The sequence below is a fragment of the Akebia trifoliata genome, chromosome 8 (genome assembly GCF_017979445.1).
Source record: "Akebia trifoliata isolate Shusen 1 chromosome 8, ASM1797944v1, whole genome shotgun sequence".
Taxonomy (NCBI): domain Eukaryota; kingdom Viridiplantae; phylum Streptophyta; class Magnoliopsida; order Ranunculales; family Lardizabalaceae; genus Akebia; species Akebia trifoliata.
Window position 1 is genome coordinate 40,599,493 of NC_141382.1, and position 15,513 is coordinate 40,615,005.

The 15,513-nt window shown below is 31.6% G+C and overlaps 1 protein-coding gene and 1 non-coding gene across 2 annotated transcripts; both read left to right on the forward strand.

Moving 5' to 3' along the window:
- The first annotated feature begins 6,446 nt into the window (after positions 1 to 6,446).
- On the forward strand, positions 6,447 to 14,205 carry LOC147396828 (origin of replication complex subunit 1B-like). Its single transcript, XM_086450173.1, has 17 exons — positions 6,447 to 6,473; positions 7,716 to 8,377; positions 8,488 to 8,623; positions 9,599 to 9,751; positions 9,893 to 10,030; positions 10,119 to 10,270; positions 10,349 to 10,448; positions 10,549 to 10,671; positions 10,767 to 10,928; positions 11,058 to 11,115; positions 11,218 to 11,396; positions 11,549 to 11,663; positions 12,112 to 12,182; positions 12,297 to 12,392; positions 12,975 to 13,051; positions 13,240 to 13,323; positions 13,964 to 14,205. The coding sequence occupies exons 1-17, from the start codon at positions 6,447 to 6,449 to the stop codon at positions 14,025 to 14,027; spliced, it is 2,397 nt and encodes a 798-aa protein (XP_086306299.1). The 3' UTR covers positions 14,028 to 14,205.
- On the forward strand, positions 9,659 to 9,736 carry LOC147396829 (small nucleolar RNA snoR28). Its single transcript, XR_015181256.1, has one exon. It is a non-coding gene; the product is annotated as a small nucleolar RNA snoR28 (small nucleolar RNA).
- Positions 14,206 to 15,513: the final 1,308 nt, after the last annotated feature.

Sequence of the window (15,513 nt, forward strand, 5' to 3'; positions counted from 1 at the left end):
GTGGCTTTTTGAGACATTATTTTGATTTATAAAGGACTTTTTAAAATTTTAATGCTTAGAGTAATATAATCAATTTGTATGCGTTTCATATAAAAAAAATCAAAGAAAATTTGGATAAGACATTATTTGAATATGTTTTGGTTTAATGCCATGTTTAAGAAATAGTTTGTCCAACTGTGATGCCTATTTAAGTCCATTATGGTTTAATGCTCTTGTTTTAACTTGATATTATTAGAGAATGACTATGAATGACTCTTTATTGAGAATAAGTACTGAATAGTCCCCTAATAAAAAATATGACCATTTAAGTCTCACTTAATAAATGATCTTTTAAATATTCTTTAAAAAAAAAAACCCTTTTAACAACTTTACAAAGTGTTTGATCTACAAATTTACCTAGTTGAATAAAAAACTTAATCAATTTATTTAGTTATTAATATTTAAGTGAAAAATAAAAAATAAACATTTTATTTATTTAAAGCTATTCATAAATTCCACATAATTTTATTTTACACATTTATATCGACTTGCTAATTTTTGGAGTTGAATGAATTCGATAAACACGCAAGTTGAGTTTTTAAATTATGTATATATTTTAATAAATCTAATATACATAAACCAAGTCAGTTTGATAATGATCATACCCATCTCCATCATCATCATTGTTGTAGTCATCATCATTTATATGATTTAAAGATTACTAGTTTTGGAAAGGGAAAATGAGTTTTTTTATTCATTCATTTATAAGAGATGACCATAGTGAAGGGGCATGTCATTAATTATAAAACATATGAGTAGTTCAAATAAACATGTTTATTTAAACTTAAAAAATTATTGAAAGGGTAATTATGACATTTTTGTTTCAAATATCATTTTTAGACTAATATTTGATAAATTAGATAATAAAGTTTTTAAAATGAACTTTTTGATACATATTTTCAAAAAATAGGTCTTTGTGGTTATTGTCCCTCATATTTTTGGTGGTTGAATGATATGTTTTCCTCAATTCGCATTTTGAGATGAGACAAACTCATAGATGTTTTTCACTATTATCTCGATGAAAAATATCTATGGTACACACCTCCATGTCAGCAAAATGTGAATTAAGGCTAATCTTAATGTCACTTGATCATTATTCTTTAGGGTAAATTACATTGATCCTTTGTAGTTTGACATAATTCTATGTTGACCCCTAAGCTTTTGATAATCGCACTTACCTCCCCTTTCATTGATGGTGTTAAAATTCATATGTGAATTTACTATTTTACTTTCTTATTTTCTCTTTTTTTTTATAGTGCATAAACTACGTTTTAAACTAATAATTAAAATAGAGATTGACCCAACAGAACTAACTATTGCATTTTTATTACAAAAACTCCCTTCGAATTCTACAACTCCAATGGAACTTAACTTTAAGAAGTTTGTCACCCATCATGTCATGCCTCCAATTTAGGATCTAGATTTTTTCAAATCTTGAGAGTGGTGCAAAAGAAAAAAAAAATCAAAATCAAAATCTTCAAAGCTTAAATACGATATAAATGTCTTTCAAATAATTTCAACAAAACTTTCCCTAAAAATTGGATTTATAAATTTTTTTAACCTGTAGAGATACATTTGTATAATTAAAATTCATATATCCAATTATATTCTAACCACTATATCATAACGAATATATATCATTAAAAAAAATATAATTATAGTTACAACTCAAAAATGTATATATATAACTACACATTTCATATTGATCGATAATTGTCCACGACATAAATACTAACTCTCACACTCTAAACATATGTATACAAGAAGATACAACACAGATGATAATAATATATATAAGAAAATCAAAAAGTTTAAAAAATAATTTTATTAAACTCCAATATCAGTTCACATATAATAGTAATAGTGTACATCATTTTAATCTTATGACCGCTCTAAATAATGCTATCCATTAAAAATATGCATCTCTATAATTAGGACATTCATAATATTTTGTTAGTAAGGTGAATAATAAAGAAATTACTCAATAATAAACTCACATTTCAAATTAATAGTCCTAATATGAATGGATAAACAAACTAATCTATTATAAATAATGTAAATTTTTAAATAAATAAACAAAATCAATAAAATTGAAAACTAACTAATTATTTATAAAACAATAAAAAAATTCATCTCATAATAAAATAAAATAAAAATAAACATGTCATAAGAATATCAATCATGGTAGCGTATTTGATAGAAATGATAAGATATATGATCGATACAAAAGTACCAATTTATATATCGATGTTCCAATACTTAATTATTGCAGAACTCACCATTACTTCTTGATTTTATGGTTAGTGTGACAATTTATCATAATTGGTTAATCGTGTTTTTCCGCTCAAGTTGATCATTGATTCCTAGCGAAGATCAATTATTTGACTACTATAAGTTGTAAATAATCATTTGATAAGCCAATTTTATTGTACTTCTATAATATACATGTGTTCTCAATCAATTTAGTCATCTACACACTATCTTTACATTATAATTTATTGTTTTCCAATAAAGATAAGATATAAAATTTTCAAATAATAGGTATAATGATATTCTCAAGTGGTATGTCATACTATTAAAGATAATATCAAACCCCCATTATACTAAATTAATTAGTTACTTTCAAAAAGAACTATCAATTAATCGTATATACATTCAGTATTCTTTTAATGGATAACAAAAATAATAATTATATTTTAAAATTTTAATTTGAAATAAATTAAAACAAACTTACAAGTATTATGACCTCGCCAAATATTCTAGAATTATAAATATGTAGTAGTATATTGAAAGTAGAAAATATGCAGGTAGACCATTCTACAATTACAATCATAATTACTTCTCATGCTTTATTACACAGTGCTCAAAAGCACTCTAAACCTAAAAATTCATTAACAAAAATAGATATAACTGAGAATTTCATTATCAATTTTAATTAATTGTTAATCTCATTCTCAATTCTAAACAATCAAGACTTTCATTCATAATTTTAAATTTAAATTGAAATATTTTATTTTTTTATATAAATTAATACCTAATAAAAATAAACTTTCAAAATAGTGCATCTTAATAGTTTTTAAAATGAACATTATACGAAAATTATTATGAAAAATTAATTTGTTTTGAATAGTTTTTTTTTGTTGTTATACTCATCCAAATTCATTTATTTTTATTTCATAATATTAAAATATAAAAAAATATATATATAAAACAAATTATTCTACAATTCGATTTATGAATTTTGAATTTAAATTATAATAAATTTAAAACGAACTATCAAAATTAAAATAAAATAGATTTCATTAAAAACTATATTATAAATTTGAAATTATAAGTTTCTTACATTTCAACTGGATTTTACACATCCTTACAACATTAAAAATAATTTTTTAAACTAATTTTCTTGATGATTAGACAAAATATTTTGATAACTAAGTAGATTTTGATATTTTGATAACTAAGTAGATTTTGACGTCGTGGATATTTTATTCTTTAGTGTTGGATCTTAATTCACGTTTGAAATATGTTTAAATCTTAACAAAAAACAATATACATGAACTCATTCTCAAAATCCACTCGTCTCTGATTTGTATTCTCTCTCATAGAAATGAATTCGACGTCTAGTAAGATTATAATATAATACTATAATATTATAATAATATAATATTATAATATAATTTAATATATTATATTATAATATATAAAATATTAACAACGGACTATCTAAATTATTAACACATTTATAACTAATAACTTATAATATATAATATAATATAATATAATATAATAATATTTATATTTATATAAATTTCACCTCACCCCTTTAATACTTTAATAATTTTAAATCAATCCCTTTATCTAAATAATTACACTTAAACCCAATTTTTTAAAAATATTTAGTTTAATAATAAATTAAATAATTAAATAATATATTTTTCTTTTTTTCTTATGTTCATTACATTAAACCAATTTGAATTGTATATCTCAAAATTTTAAAATTTCTTATCATTTTTTTTCTATTGACCAAAATGCCCTTTAAACTCTAAACGTTATTAATAAAATTAATATTCTCATAACTAATTTAACTAAATTTGGATTTAAGTTTACTGACAGTTTAAACTATATTTTTCGATGCATTTGAACTCAATGGTAACGTTCGTTTGATCAAAATAATTTCTTGTAAAATTTTGAGTTTTATCTACTTTGACTAAATGTTATAATTCTCCAATCATAATCATGGTAAGGTTCATCGCATTGTACATTTCATTTTTCAAAATTTTCTTCTAGCAATTCATTGTTTCAAATCGACAATATCATGGTCTATTTTTAATATTTTACTTTTAAAAATTAAATTGAAAAATTGATCAATATAATTGACTTAATTCTTTGACATACGTAATAAAATTTTATGGCGTTACACACATTATCATGTTTGTTACCCGGTAAACCTTGGAGTCAGGACTCACGTCACAAAATTCAAATTTATGCTGAAATTTATTACTTAACATACCTTGGAGTGGATTTTAACCACGTCAATTTTGGCATCCAAGAACATGATCTAATGACATAGGGTTATAAAGGACAATATTTTAAGAATTTAGAAAGAAAAAAAAAGTTAATTTTAACCATTGAATTTTAGTTTTAAATTTCGAAGTTTAGACGCCATTCATTTTCAACTCCTACGATCAAGTTCAAAGAGGTTTTTTTTTTCCAAATATTTCATTTTGAATTTGAGTTTTTCCATGAAATTTAGAGGGTTGTGGTGTTTGATGGCAAATTTGATAATCCATGTGGGCCTAACAACCCTTAGTAATATTTGAAATCTAGTTAAGTTAGACATTTAGATTGATTCATAAAGTAAGGTTTGTTCACGTAACAAACTTCATAAAGTAAGGGAAATTTTATACTAAAATTATATCAGATAGGTTTGCCTGGTAAATCTATCTAATTAAAAATGCCTTGCCTAAACATTCACACTCTTACGATACGCATGAACCAATTTTTTCACTGTTTATTAAAAGAATCATGCTTGAGTAACATTGAAATGTACATTGTGAGGGGCATTTCTGACATGGATTTGTATAAGAATTATAGATGTTTTTTCGTCGAGATATGAGTGAGATCTCGACGAAAACATCTATGGTTTTGACGCACATCCACGTCAGAAATGTCCCTGCGACGTACATTTTAATGTTAATTCAACATTATCTTTATTCAAAAGAATAACTATTTAGAAAGGTTAAAATGATTTTTATTAAAATAAAAATCATTTTTACATTGTTTGGTCAACGGAAAGTATGTGGGCCCTTCGAAAACTATAAGCGAGGTAAGTCAACATAGAATTATACCCAACTACAAGGGGTGAAAATGTGATTTACCCTATTCTTTATGTTATTTAACTGCTAATGACCAATAGGAAAAAACTAGGTCCAATATTTTTCAACTGTTTGCAAACCTTGAAAAAAGGAAGGAGATTACTTGCATGAGACCGGTCATAAGGCTTACAATTTCTATCAAATCTATTTTGATGTATATAAGTTTTTATTTAAGTTGTTTTAATGTTGGGAATAAAATGAGATTTACGGTGTGGCTTCAATTCAGGGCTGTCAATGGGCAGGGTTAGCGGGGCTAGATTAAGCCTTAACTCGGTTCTCAAGAGGCGAGTTCTACCTAAACCAATCCTATACACCCCTATTAGCCCTAAGTCGACTAAGCCCTATCTCGATCCTATGGGGTTCGGGCCAGGTACTCAAAACTAATAAAATGACAAGAATTCAATTTTGTTTTAATGTAAAAAAATGTATGTTTCAAATAATTTTTTTTGTGTGTTTGAAGATTATCTTATCGTAATTGTAATTAATATTTTATTAACTTAGAATTGTTAAAAATTAGGGTTAAATAATAATTAAACAATATATTCTCTTTTAATAGAAAAATATTTATCTAATTAATACTTATGAATATTTTTACAATATATGATAGTGGAGCGGGATGGGGTGGCTAGACTGGGCACTATAGGCCTTAGCTCAACCCAGATTTAACGGGTTGAACATTATTGAGCCCGACCCTACCCTTGAGGGGCTCAATATGAAGGACCTGAACCATTGTCTTATAGGCCAGTAAAAGCTTAATTGACATCCCTTTTCATGATTCTTGGCACAATGTGCATTTAAATGTGTTATCCAAAGGAAATGAGAGGCAGAAGATGAGAATAGAAGAAAAATAGGAAATCAAGAATCACTTTGAAAGACATGGATCTCTACATTATCTTATAGACATCACAACCTTCCAAAGTCTATAAACCTGAGGCTCTGGGGAAGTCGAAATAGGATCATTTTGAGGTGGGCTTACTACTCAAGATGCTTTTAGTAGTTATCCGTCCTGTAATTGGCCATCCAACGTTTACCATGGGCACGAGAACTAGTACACCAGAGGTGCTTCCTTCTCAATACTCTCGTTTTATGGAAAGGCTCTCTCAATGCTCTTAACGCCCACACCAAATTGTCTTATGGCATTCTAAACCTAGTTCACATATTGCTTTAATGGGCAAACAATCCAATCCTTAAAACATATTACACCCCCAAGGTGGTGAGGAGCTGACATCCAGGTGCCAAACCTTCTGGTCAATGTGAATTCTTGGGAAATATCAAATTGTTATCCCTAGACTAACTTTTTAAGAATATCTTTCTTAGTAATACATATTTTTCATTTGGTTTCAAGGTAATTTAGACTAGGGCTACCAAGTTCATTGTTAAAGAATCGAAATCGAATTCGAATTGAATTAGTTTGTTGTCGATTTGCATTTGGCTTGTGAAACTCAACTAACCAAGCAAACTTTGCATTTTACTATAATTTTTTACACCCCCTCCACATATTAATAGTATTTAAGATATCTCCTAATTATTAGACTAATGAAAATTGATCGAATAACCTTGTTTAACTATAAAAAAATCCATTTTTTTTTCTTCCCAAAATCTACCATCTTTAACATTTTTTTACCCTATTCATCGCTTCGACTTGAAATACCTTCATTTTTGTCTACCCCTACAAATCGGGTTTGTTCTTGATTGGCGAATCACAAACTAGAATTCAGATCAAGCGAACCCACAGATCAGGCAAAATATATTTCGATAATGAAATTAATTTTGAAGGAAAAATAGTCCATGGAATTGATTTGGTTGATTTTGGAGCGAAGATAGTTTATTCCCCTGTCCAAATCGCTACATGCCATGACAAGGAGACTGGGAGTAGGGTTGCAACCTTACTCCCAGATGTACACAAAGGAAGGACTCCCAATGATTTAAAAGGAAATTCTCGGACACGTGGATAACAAAGATAGAGATAACATCGACATATTGCTAGGCAAAATGTATGGTATTGTTCTTTATTAATTTGTATCTTTCTTCGCAAACTGGCCCTCAACCAACGTTTCGAAAGGGGAGGGAAAGTTTCCCGCCAAATCTGTCGGTCAAAAATATCAAAATGTTCTCTTCTACACAAGCAGCTCATTTGAGGGGTCTATGGCCGATACGTTAAAAAAACCGTTACAATGCACACCGAAACAGAAACAAAAATCGACACCGAAACGAACATCTCCTCTGAAACCGAAACCCTCACCTGCTTCGGTGCTTTCGTTCCCTCAGACCCCAGAAACCCTAACTCCTCGTCGTTCCTAGCGGCGGATTTCTTCTACTCCCAATCTTAAAATCCCTCTCAGTTTTTTTGATCATGAAGAAGGAATTATCAACAATGTTTTAGAATCCCCCAATTCTACTAAAAATGTCGGAAGATCGACAAAGAGGACGAAAAAATCTTTGTTTGAATCTTCGATCTCTCCGGTCTCACTCGATCTGTCGTCCCCAAAGAAAAGGAAAAAATCGGACGAGGCGAAGACATATGAAACCAGAGCTAGTGTTTCTAGAAAAGATAGATTTGAGAAGAAATCAAAGAAAAATGGTGGATCGAAGAAACGTGTTTATTACAAAAAGGTAATGTACGATGGTGGAGAATTTGGGATTGGGGATGATGTTTATGTGAAGAGGAGAGAGGATGCGAGCTCCGACGACGAAGATCCTGAGGTGGAAGAATGTAAGATCTGCTTTAAGGCTGGAACGGCTTTAATGATCGAATGCGACGATTGTTTGGGTGGGTTTCATCTCAAATGTCTCAAACCTCCATTGAAGGAGGTTCCAGAAGGGGATTGGATTTGTGGATTTTGTGAGGCTTGGAGAATGGGGAAGAAAATCGAGCATCCTACACCGCCAAAGGGGAAGAAGCGGAGTCGAACTGCGAGGGATAAGCTTCTTTCGAGTGATCTTTGGGCTGCTCACATTGAAAGGTAGTTTTTTATTTTTTATTTTTTAAAAAATTCTTGAAATATTGTGTTTTTTGATCTAGTGGGATTGTTTCAGTTTATAAAGTTTTGTTTTTTTTATGGAATTTGATCAGTTTATGGAAAGAACCGGATGGTAGCTATTGGTTTAGGGGACGTTGGTTTATAATTCCCGAAGAGACTGCAGCCGGACGTCAGCCACATAACATCCGTAGGGAGCTTTATCGCACAAATGATTATGCCGATGTTGAGGTAACTGATGCGATTGTTATGTTTTGTATTGATTTTAGTATCATTAGAATTGTGATTCCTTGTGATTAGACCAACATTTCCTATTGGAAAGGAACCCAACATTGCATCTAATCGAATTCTGAAATGGGCATATTTTATTACTTCATGTGTTATCTTTGTTTTCTGTTGAATTTGTGCAATTTTGAATCAAGAGGATGACATCAACGAAATCCTATACATCACATGTGAAGTAACTAGAAGAGAATTGCAAATGACATAGCTAGTAGTCTGTAACCATTGAAACTTCACACAAATATTTATTGATAATTCCGATTCCAGTAGCTGAAGGTGAAATGGGCAGGGATGGAGATGATTATTATTATTATTTTTAAGTATGAATGTAACTATTCTCAGCCGAACATTTATCATTTTTTAATGCATTGAGTTTATGTATGTCTCATATTCTCTTATGGTGCATTTATTTGCATGTCATATCCATCATCTCCATTAGGTGTCATAAGATGTTAATTCCTTTTGTAGGAAGGTTTCTTAGGTTCGTGCAGATGGTTCAAACATTATTGAAATCAAGAAGTGATACTCCATTTTATTGCTTTATGTAGAGGGACCTTTCCTCCTACGATAGACATATATGAGATTAAATAAATCTGACTTAAAATTTGGCTTCTGCTACCTACAATCCATGATATCTGCCATTTACATGATAATGGATTATTCACATAATGATACTCCATATCTTACTCGTGAAGTTCAGTTTATTTCATCTGTTTCACAAATTTTATTTCCTACCTAGCTATTGACTATATCATTTACTAGTCTCAATCCTTGTTTATTTATGTAGTGCATTGGACTTGCGAAGTAATATAGCTTTTCTTTCTTTATATTTGGAAATAAGATGCTTTCTTTATGCATTTTTAATCCTTAGTTTATATGGTGGATCCCCATATTTATCTCTGTCAATTCATGTGTCTTTGGCAGATGGAATCTGTCTTTAGGCATTGTTATGTTATGAACCCTAAAGAATTTTCTAAAGCTAGCAACGAAGGAGATGACGTCTTTCTCTGTGAGTATGACTATGATGTCCATTGGCAGAGTTTCAAGCGTCTCGCGGAGATTGATAATGGAGAAGAGGTAGGTCTTTTAGAAACTTGACAGTAGCATTGAATCCGAAATATGAATTTAAGCGGGAGGTGGTGTTATACATATATTTTTTGATAGTTTGATGGTGCTGTAAGAATTAAATTATGCCCTTCAAACTCCCTAATGTGCTAGGATGAAAAAGATGCTGGTAATGACGAAGAATGGGATTCTTGCAAGGATTCAGACTCTGATACAGAAGAAGACTTGGAACCAGAAGAAAAGACCCTGAAGGGTTTAACTGGGAGGTTCCCTCCACGTGAATTTGCTGCGGTGATTTCACTTTTCACTTGTCTTTACGTGGCATATTTTCAGCTTTAGCTTAATGGTTGATGTTTATTATCTTTTATACTGCATACAGAACTCCAGGAAAGGGCAGATATTTGGCCTTCAAAAAATAGGGACAAAGAAAATTCCAGAGCATGTGAGATGCCATAAGCAAACTGAACTCGAAAGAGCGAAAACAGCATTGTTATTAGCAAATTTACCTAAATCTTTGCCTTGCAGGAATAAGTATGTACCAACTGTTGTATTTCTATAGGTTCTGTCTGTACATTAGAATCTAACAAAGGGCACGTGCTTATATGACAGAGAAATGGAGGATATATCTACATTTCTCAAAGGTGCTATCTGTGATGATCAATGTCTAGGGCGATGCCTGTACATCCATGGTGTTCCTGGAACAGGGAAGGTAGGGCTCAACGTCTCTAATACTATATTACTTCTGTTTTATACTATTTTGATAGTATAAATATTTACTTATTTGCACTCTTATCTGCTTCAAACTGCAGACTATGAGTGTACTTGCAGTGATGAGGAATCTTAAGTCCGAAGTTGATGCAGGAAGCATAAAACCATATTGTTTTGTAGAGATTAATGGTCTAAAATTGGCTTCTCCAGAGAATATTTACAAGGTAATATAGTTTACATGGAGTAAGTCTTGGCTTGAGTTTCCTTTATCCTTCTTTTCTTCCTTGTAAAATTTAAACATTACATGAGGTTCTTGCAGGTGATATATGAAGCACTAAGTGGACACAGGGTTGGTTGGAAAAAGGCACTCCAATTGTTGAATGAGCGTTTCTCAGACGGTCATAAAATTGGCAAAGATGATAATCAACCGTGTGTTCTACTCATTGATGAGCTTGATCTTCTTGTAACTAGGAACCAATCAGTAAGTTTGGCAGTTCATGATGTAATGATGTATAAGATTTTACCATTATTTTTTTTTTTTTGGGTGTTTTTATTTTTACACAGTCAGTTCAGAAGCGTTGGCATTTGTAATTATTTCTTGTAATTGCAGGTTCTGTACAACATTCTTGATTGGCCTACTAAGCCAAATTCCAAATTGGTTGTAATAGGTACTGTTTTATTATTAATTGTGTTCCTTTGAAGCTGAATTATCCTTGTTCATTGAATTTCTAAAATCATGTTGTTTCCTTTTCTGTCAATAAATTTTGCAGGGATAGCAAATACTATGGATCTACCAGAGAAGTTGCTTCCCCGCATTTCAAGCCGTATGGGGATTCAAAGGCTTTGTTTTGGTCCTTACAATTATCAACAATTGCAAGAAATCATATCATGTCGTCTTAAAGGCATTGACGCATTTGAAAAACAAGCCATAGAATTTGCTTCAAGAAAGGTGGGTCCTTTTGTATTTGCTTTGTCATATGATATTGAATTCGTGTTTTTTTTATTTTGTTATCCTCTAAAATGTTTACTTATGTGATCATTTTCTTCAATAACCTGCTCTGAATTTTCTATTCATTTCACCGCTGCTACATTACACTTCAGGTGGCAGCCATCTCAGGAGATGCACGTCGTGCCCTAGAAATTTGTAGGCGTGCAGCAGAACTTGCAGATTATCGACTTAAGAAATCACCCTCCATTCCAGATTCTGCCTCCAAAGGTGCGAAAAAATTCTGATGTCAAACATATCATAAAGAAGTTTCTCGTGAACAAGATAGAGATTTTCTCCCTAAGAACAATAAATAAGCTACCTGATTTTAGTGGGATAGAACTATAATACAAAAATATGAATTTCTCTCTAGGAAACTATAAAACTTTGTTTCTATTCATTTCCTCGTACCATTTTCTATACTGTACCTTAGATGATATACGCATACTGCCTGCTCTTCCGCTGATCTCTACTTTAACAAGAGACCCTCAGTTTTAATCACTTTCTTTAGCTTGCAGGATAGGCTTTTAGTGGTGTAATAAGTAATGAAGAGGGTTATTCTTATGTGCCATTTCTGCTGTGATAGGGTGGCTGTCCATCCACATTAGGGCGTAATATCTTCTTGCATGTTAGGTGAAACACTTGCTGATTAGGTGGACGTGTTTTCTCCATTTTCCAGGAAAAGTCCTTGTTGGCATGGCTGAATTGGAAGCAGCCATACAGGAAATGTTTCAAGCACCACATATTCAAGTGAGTTGATGAACAAGTTATACAATTAACGGCCCTGTTCTTTTGAAATATATTTTGCATGCTATCTTGATTTATTTTTCTGGGCTCAAGTTTATATCCATTTTCTTCTTGCAGGTAATGAAAAGTTGTTCAAAACTAAGTAAAATCTTTCTTGTGGCTATGGTCCATGAACTCTATAAAACTGGAATGGCTGAAACCACCTTTGAAAAGGTTAATCTCTCGATCTTCGCTTAAATATTTTCTATAAATGCCTCGTAGTAGTCTGTTGACCTTAGGATCTATCACCCCCCATAATCACCATTCAAAATCACTACTATGATATGTAAATACTTGAGTTTTTTTTTTTTAAAAAAAAATATAAAAAACATAAAAAACAAGGCTTGCTTCTAGAATGATCTATTATCTATAAAGATGGGCAGATTGAATACAATCCGTTCCATATAATTTTGGATGATGAAGGGGAGGTGTACTTTTGGTTTGCTATGTGATTGACCCATCCTAATTCAAGAGTAAAATGACAATTCTGTAAGACTAGTAAGGCCAATTATGTTTTATGGAGCTGAATGTTGAGAATCAAGAAACAAAATGTGCATAAATTGAGCGTGTAGCAAAGATGGGGATGCACTTAGATGGATGTGTGGATAAGCTAGGAAAGACAATTAGAAATTAACTTTCAACGTCCTTTTCTTTTGATGCTATTACTGGATCTGATATTTGTATTACAGATATGTTTATAGGTGTTGGGAACTCCATTGTATATTGATGTTTTCATTTTATTCTCTTGTACTGCAGTTGGCAATGACTGTTTCCTGTTTCTGTGCAAGCAATTCTGAAGTGTTTCCCGGATGGGATACGCTCTTGAAAGTTGGGTAAGCCATGCAATTTTATTTTGTTCTTTTTATGCAAGTATACTATTATCAATAAGATTATTGTTCGTTTGTTTTCCATGTTAAGATCTAGTGATGCGGTGGTGATCTTGCCAATTTATTATTTTGCTACCCATCTCTTGTTAAATAAAAAGATTGAAAATTTTCCAATTTTATGGGTATTTTTCCAGCTGCAATCTTGGTGAATGCAGAATAATTATATGTGAAGCAGGAGCTAGGCATAGGTTGCAAAAGTTACAGCTCAATTTTCCCAGGTTATTTCTCAACTTCTCGTCACTCAAATACCCAAATCAGTCTCTAAATAGCCATTACTGGGTGGTGACGGCCAAGACCCATACCTTTATACCCCAAATCAATATCTAATATATCCATTAACATTAGTGGGTAGTGTAAAAGCCAAGACTTATAACCATTATTTTTGTTGTAACTGTAACACATTGTTTTATGATGGTCGATCCAACAACAGTTCTTCAAAAAGATTTTGAAAAAAAAAATACTAGAATGAAAATTTGAATTCAAAATTTTAACTTTAGTAGAAATGATAGTAAATAATGATTGCTATTTGAGATTGAAAAAAAAAAAGAAAAGAAAACAAAATGGGTCCTGGGTGTTACCATTACGACAGTTATTTACAGTCTCTGATATTATTTAGATAATCCTCTAGTTAACCCACCAATTGACCAAATCATTGGTCTTATTGATTAGGTTCTTTCGGTAGTGGACTAGTGATATACATTTACAGAACATGTTGATTTTCTTGTCCTAATTAGTTGATGATTTGGTGAAGTTCCAAACCTTAAATCATCTGTGTAACTTGTTGATTTTAGAATTAAAAATCAGACCCTTGGCAGCAATTTAATTTGTTCATTTCTTGTTATGACATGGCAATGGCAGTGATGATGTGGCATTTGCGCTGAAGGACTGCCCCGAGCTACCTTGGTTGGCTAAGTACCTATGAATGAATAGAAGAGTTGGGAGGAAATACAAAATTCAATTCAACATTCATAGGAGATAATTTCTCTGTTTTCATCTTTCAAATAATTAACTTTGTTCTTCGTTTCAACTTCACATTCAATTATTTATCCGGAAAAACTCAACTTTGAGAATTTTACATCTTTTGGTGCTTTTCCTCTTGGTCAATTCTTAAGAGCTATATTTGTGATCTATGGTGTTCATGGCTTATGGTGCTCCATCTTGGACGGGACATATATATATATATATATATATATATATATATATATATATATATATATATATATATATATATATATATGGGTAGCGTTCAAGGGCAAACTTTTTAGCAAACTTTTTGGCAAAACATTTTTCAAAACATGGGTTAGAGGTTTTGGAATGGGCTGATTTTTGGTGAGGATGATCTCTACGGTGAGTAGATTATCCTCACCAAAAATCAGCCCATTCCAAAACTTCTAACCCATGTTTACCAGCTGAAAAATCGTGGACCGTCCATTTTTTGTAAACTGTTTTTGATGGGGTTAGAAGTTTTGGAATGGGCTGATTTTTGGTGATGATGATCTCCTCACCGTAGAGATCATCCTTGCCAAAAATCAGCCCATTCCAAAACCTCTAACTCATGTTTTGAAAAATGTTTTGCCAAAAAGTTTGCTAAAAAGTTGGCCATTGAACGCCCCCCTATATATATATATATATATATATGTATAGCAAAGAAATATCAAACTGATGGCTAGTTCACTAAGATCTGACAGCGAGGAAAGGATCTATACGACCAGTTTACTAGAGTTGGTTTTATTTATTTTTTAAACCTAAAGTCAATTGGGCCCAATCAAGAGATGATTCCTTTCTCATCATAAGCTTGAAATACCATGGCATGCTTATGCTTATTGTTAAGGGGGTCAGCAAAATCGCCTGTTTTTATGTGGGAAAAACTGTCTTCTTTCACGACGCTTTGCCCTGCTGGCCTGCCATTATTTTGTGAATATTTCAAACACCCTCATGCACTTACACACTAATGAAAAATTATCTTTAACATCTTGTATAAGATGATTTCCAAGATGGCAATGAGATGACTTTTTTTTATTGACATATAAGACCAAGGTCAAGAGGGCATTCAACAGTTTGAGAAGCTACCAGAGTTATCTCAATATTCTCTAAAGTGTCGTGCTGAAGTGACCTCAAGATCGGATCTCTCATATAGTACATTGTGACATCAAAGTGGATGGTAACCATAGATGCTTTTTCACTCGTATCTCAAGGAAAAGCATCTATGATTCTCATACAGTTTCATGTCAGGGTGTGTGATGAGAGGTCTAATCTTGAAGTCACTTCAGCATTATTCTTCATTAAAATGTGATGGTGCACGTTTCATCTGTTTCAAACATAAAATGGCCCATGATTCATGTAAAGGAGATGGCTTCTCAACTGATATCTTCATGGTGGTAATGGGCAAGTTGGATTTCCACCATGAC

Excerpts from the sequence above, each read along its gene's own strand:
- LOC147396828 (XM_086450173.1), top strand. The coding sequence starts at position 6,447 with ATGGGCACGAGAACTAGTACACCAGAG. Across the intron at positions 12,183-12,296 it reads TTCAAGCACCACATATTCAA|GTAATGAAAAGTTGTTCAAA; the intron begins GTGAGTTGATGA and ends TTCTTCTTGCAG. Across the intron at positions 12,393-12,974 it reads CTGAAACCACCTTTGAAAAG|TTGGCAATGACTGTTTCCTG; the intron begins GTTAATCTCTCG and ends CTTGTACTGCAG.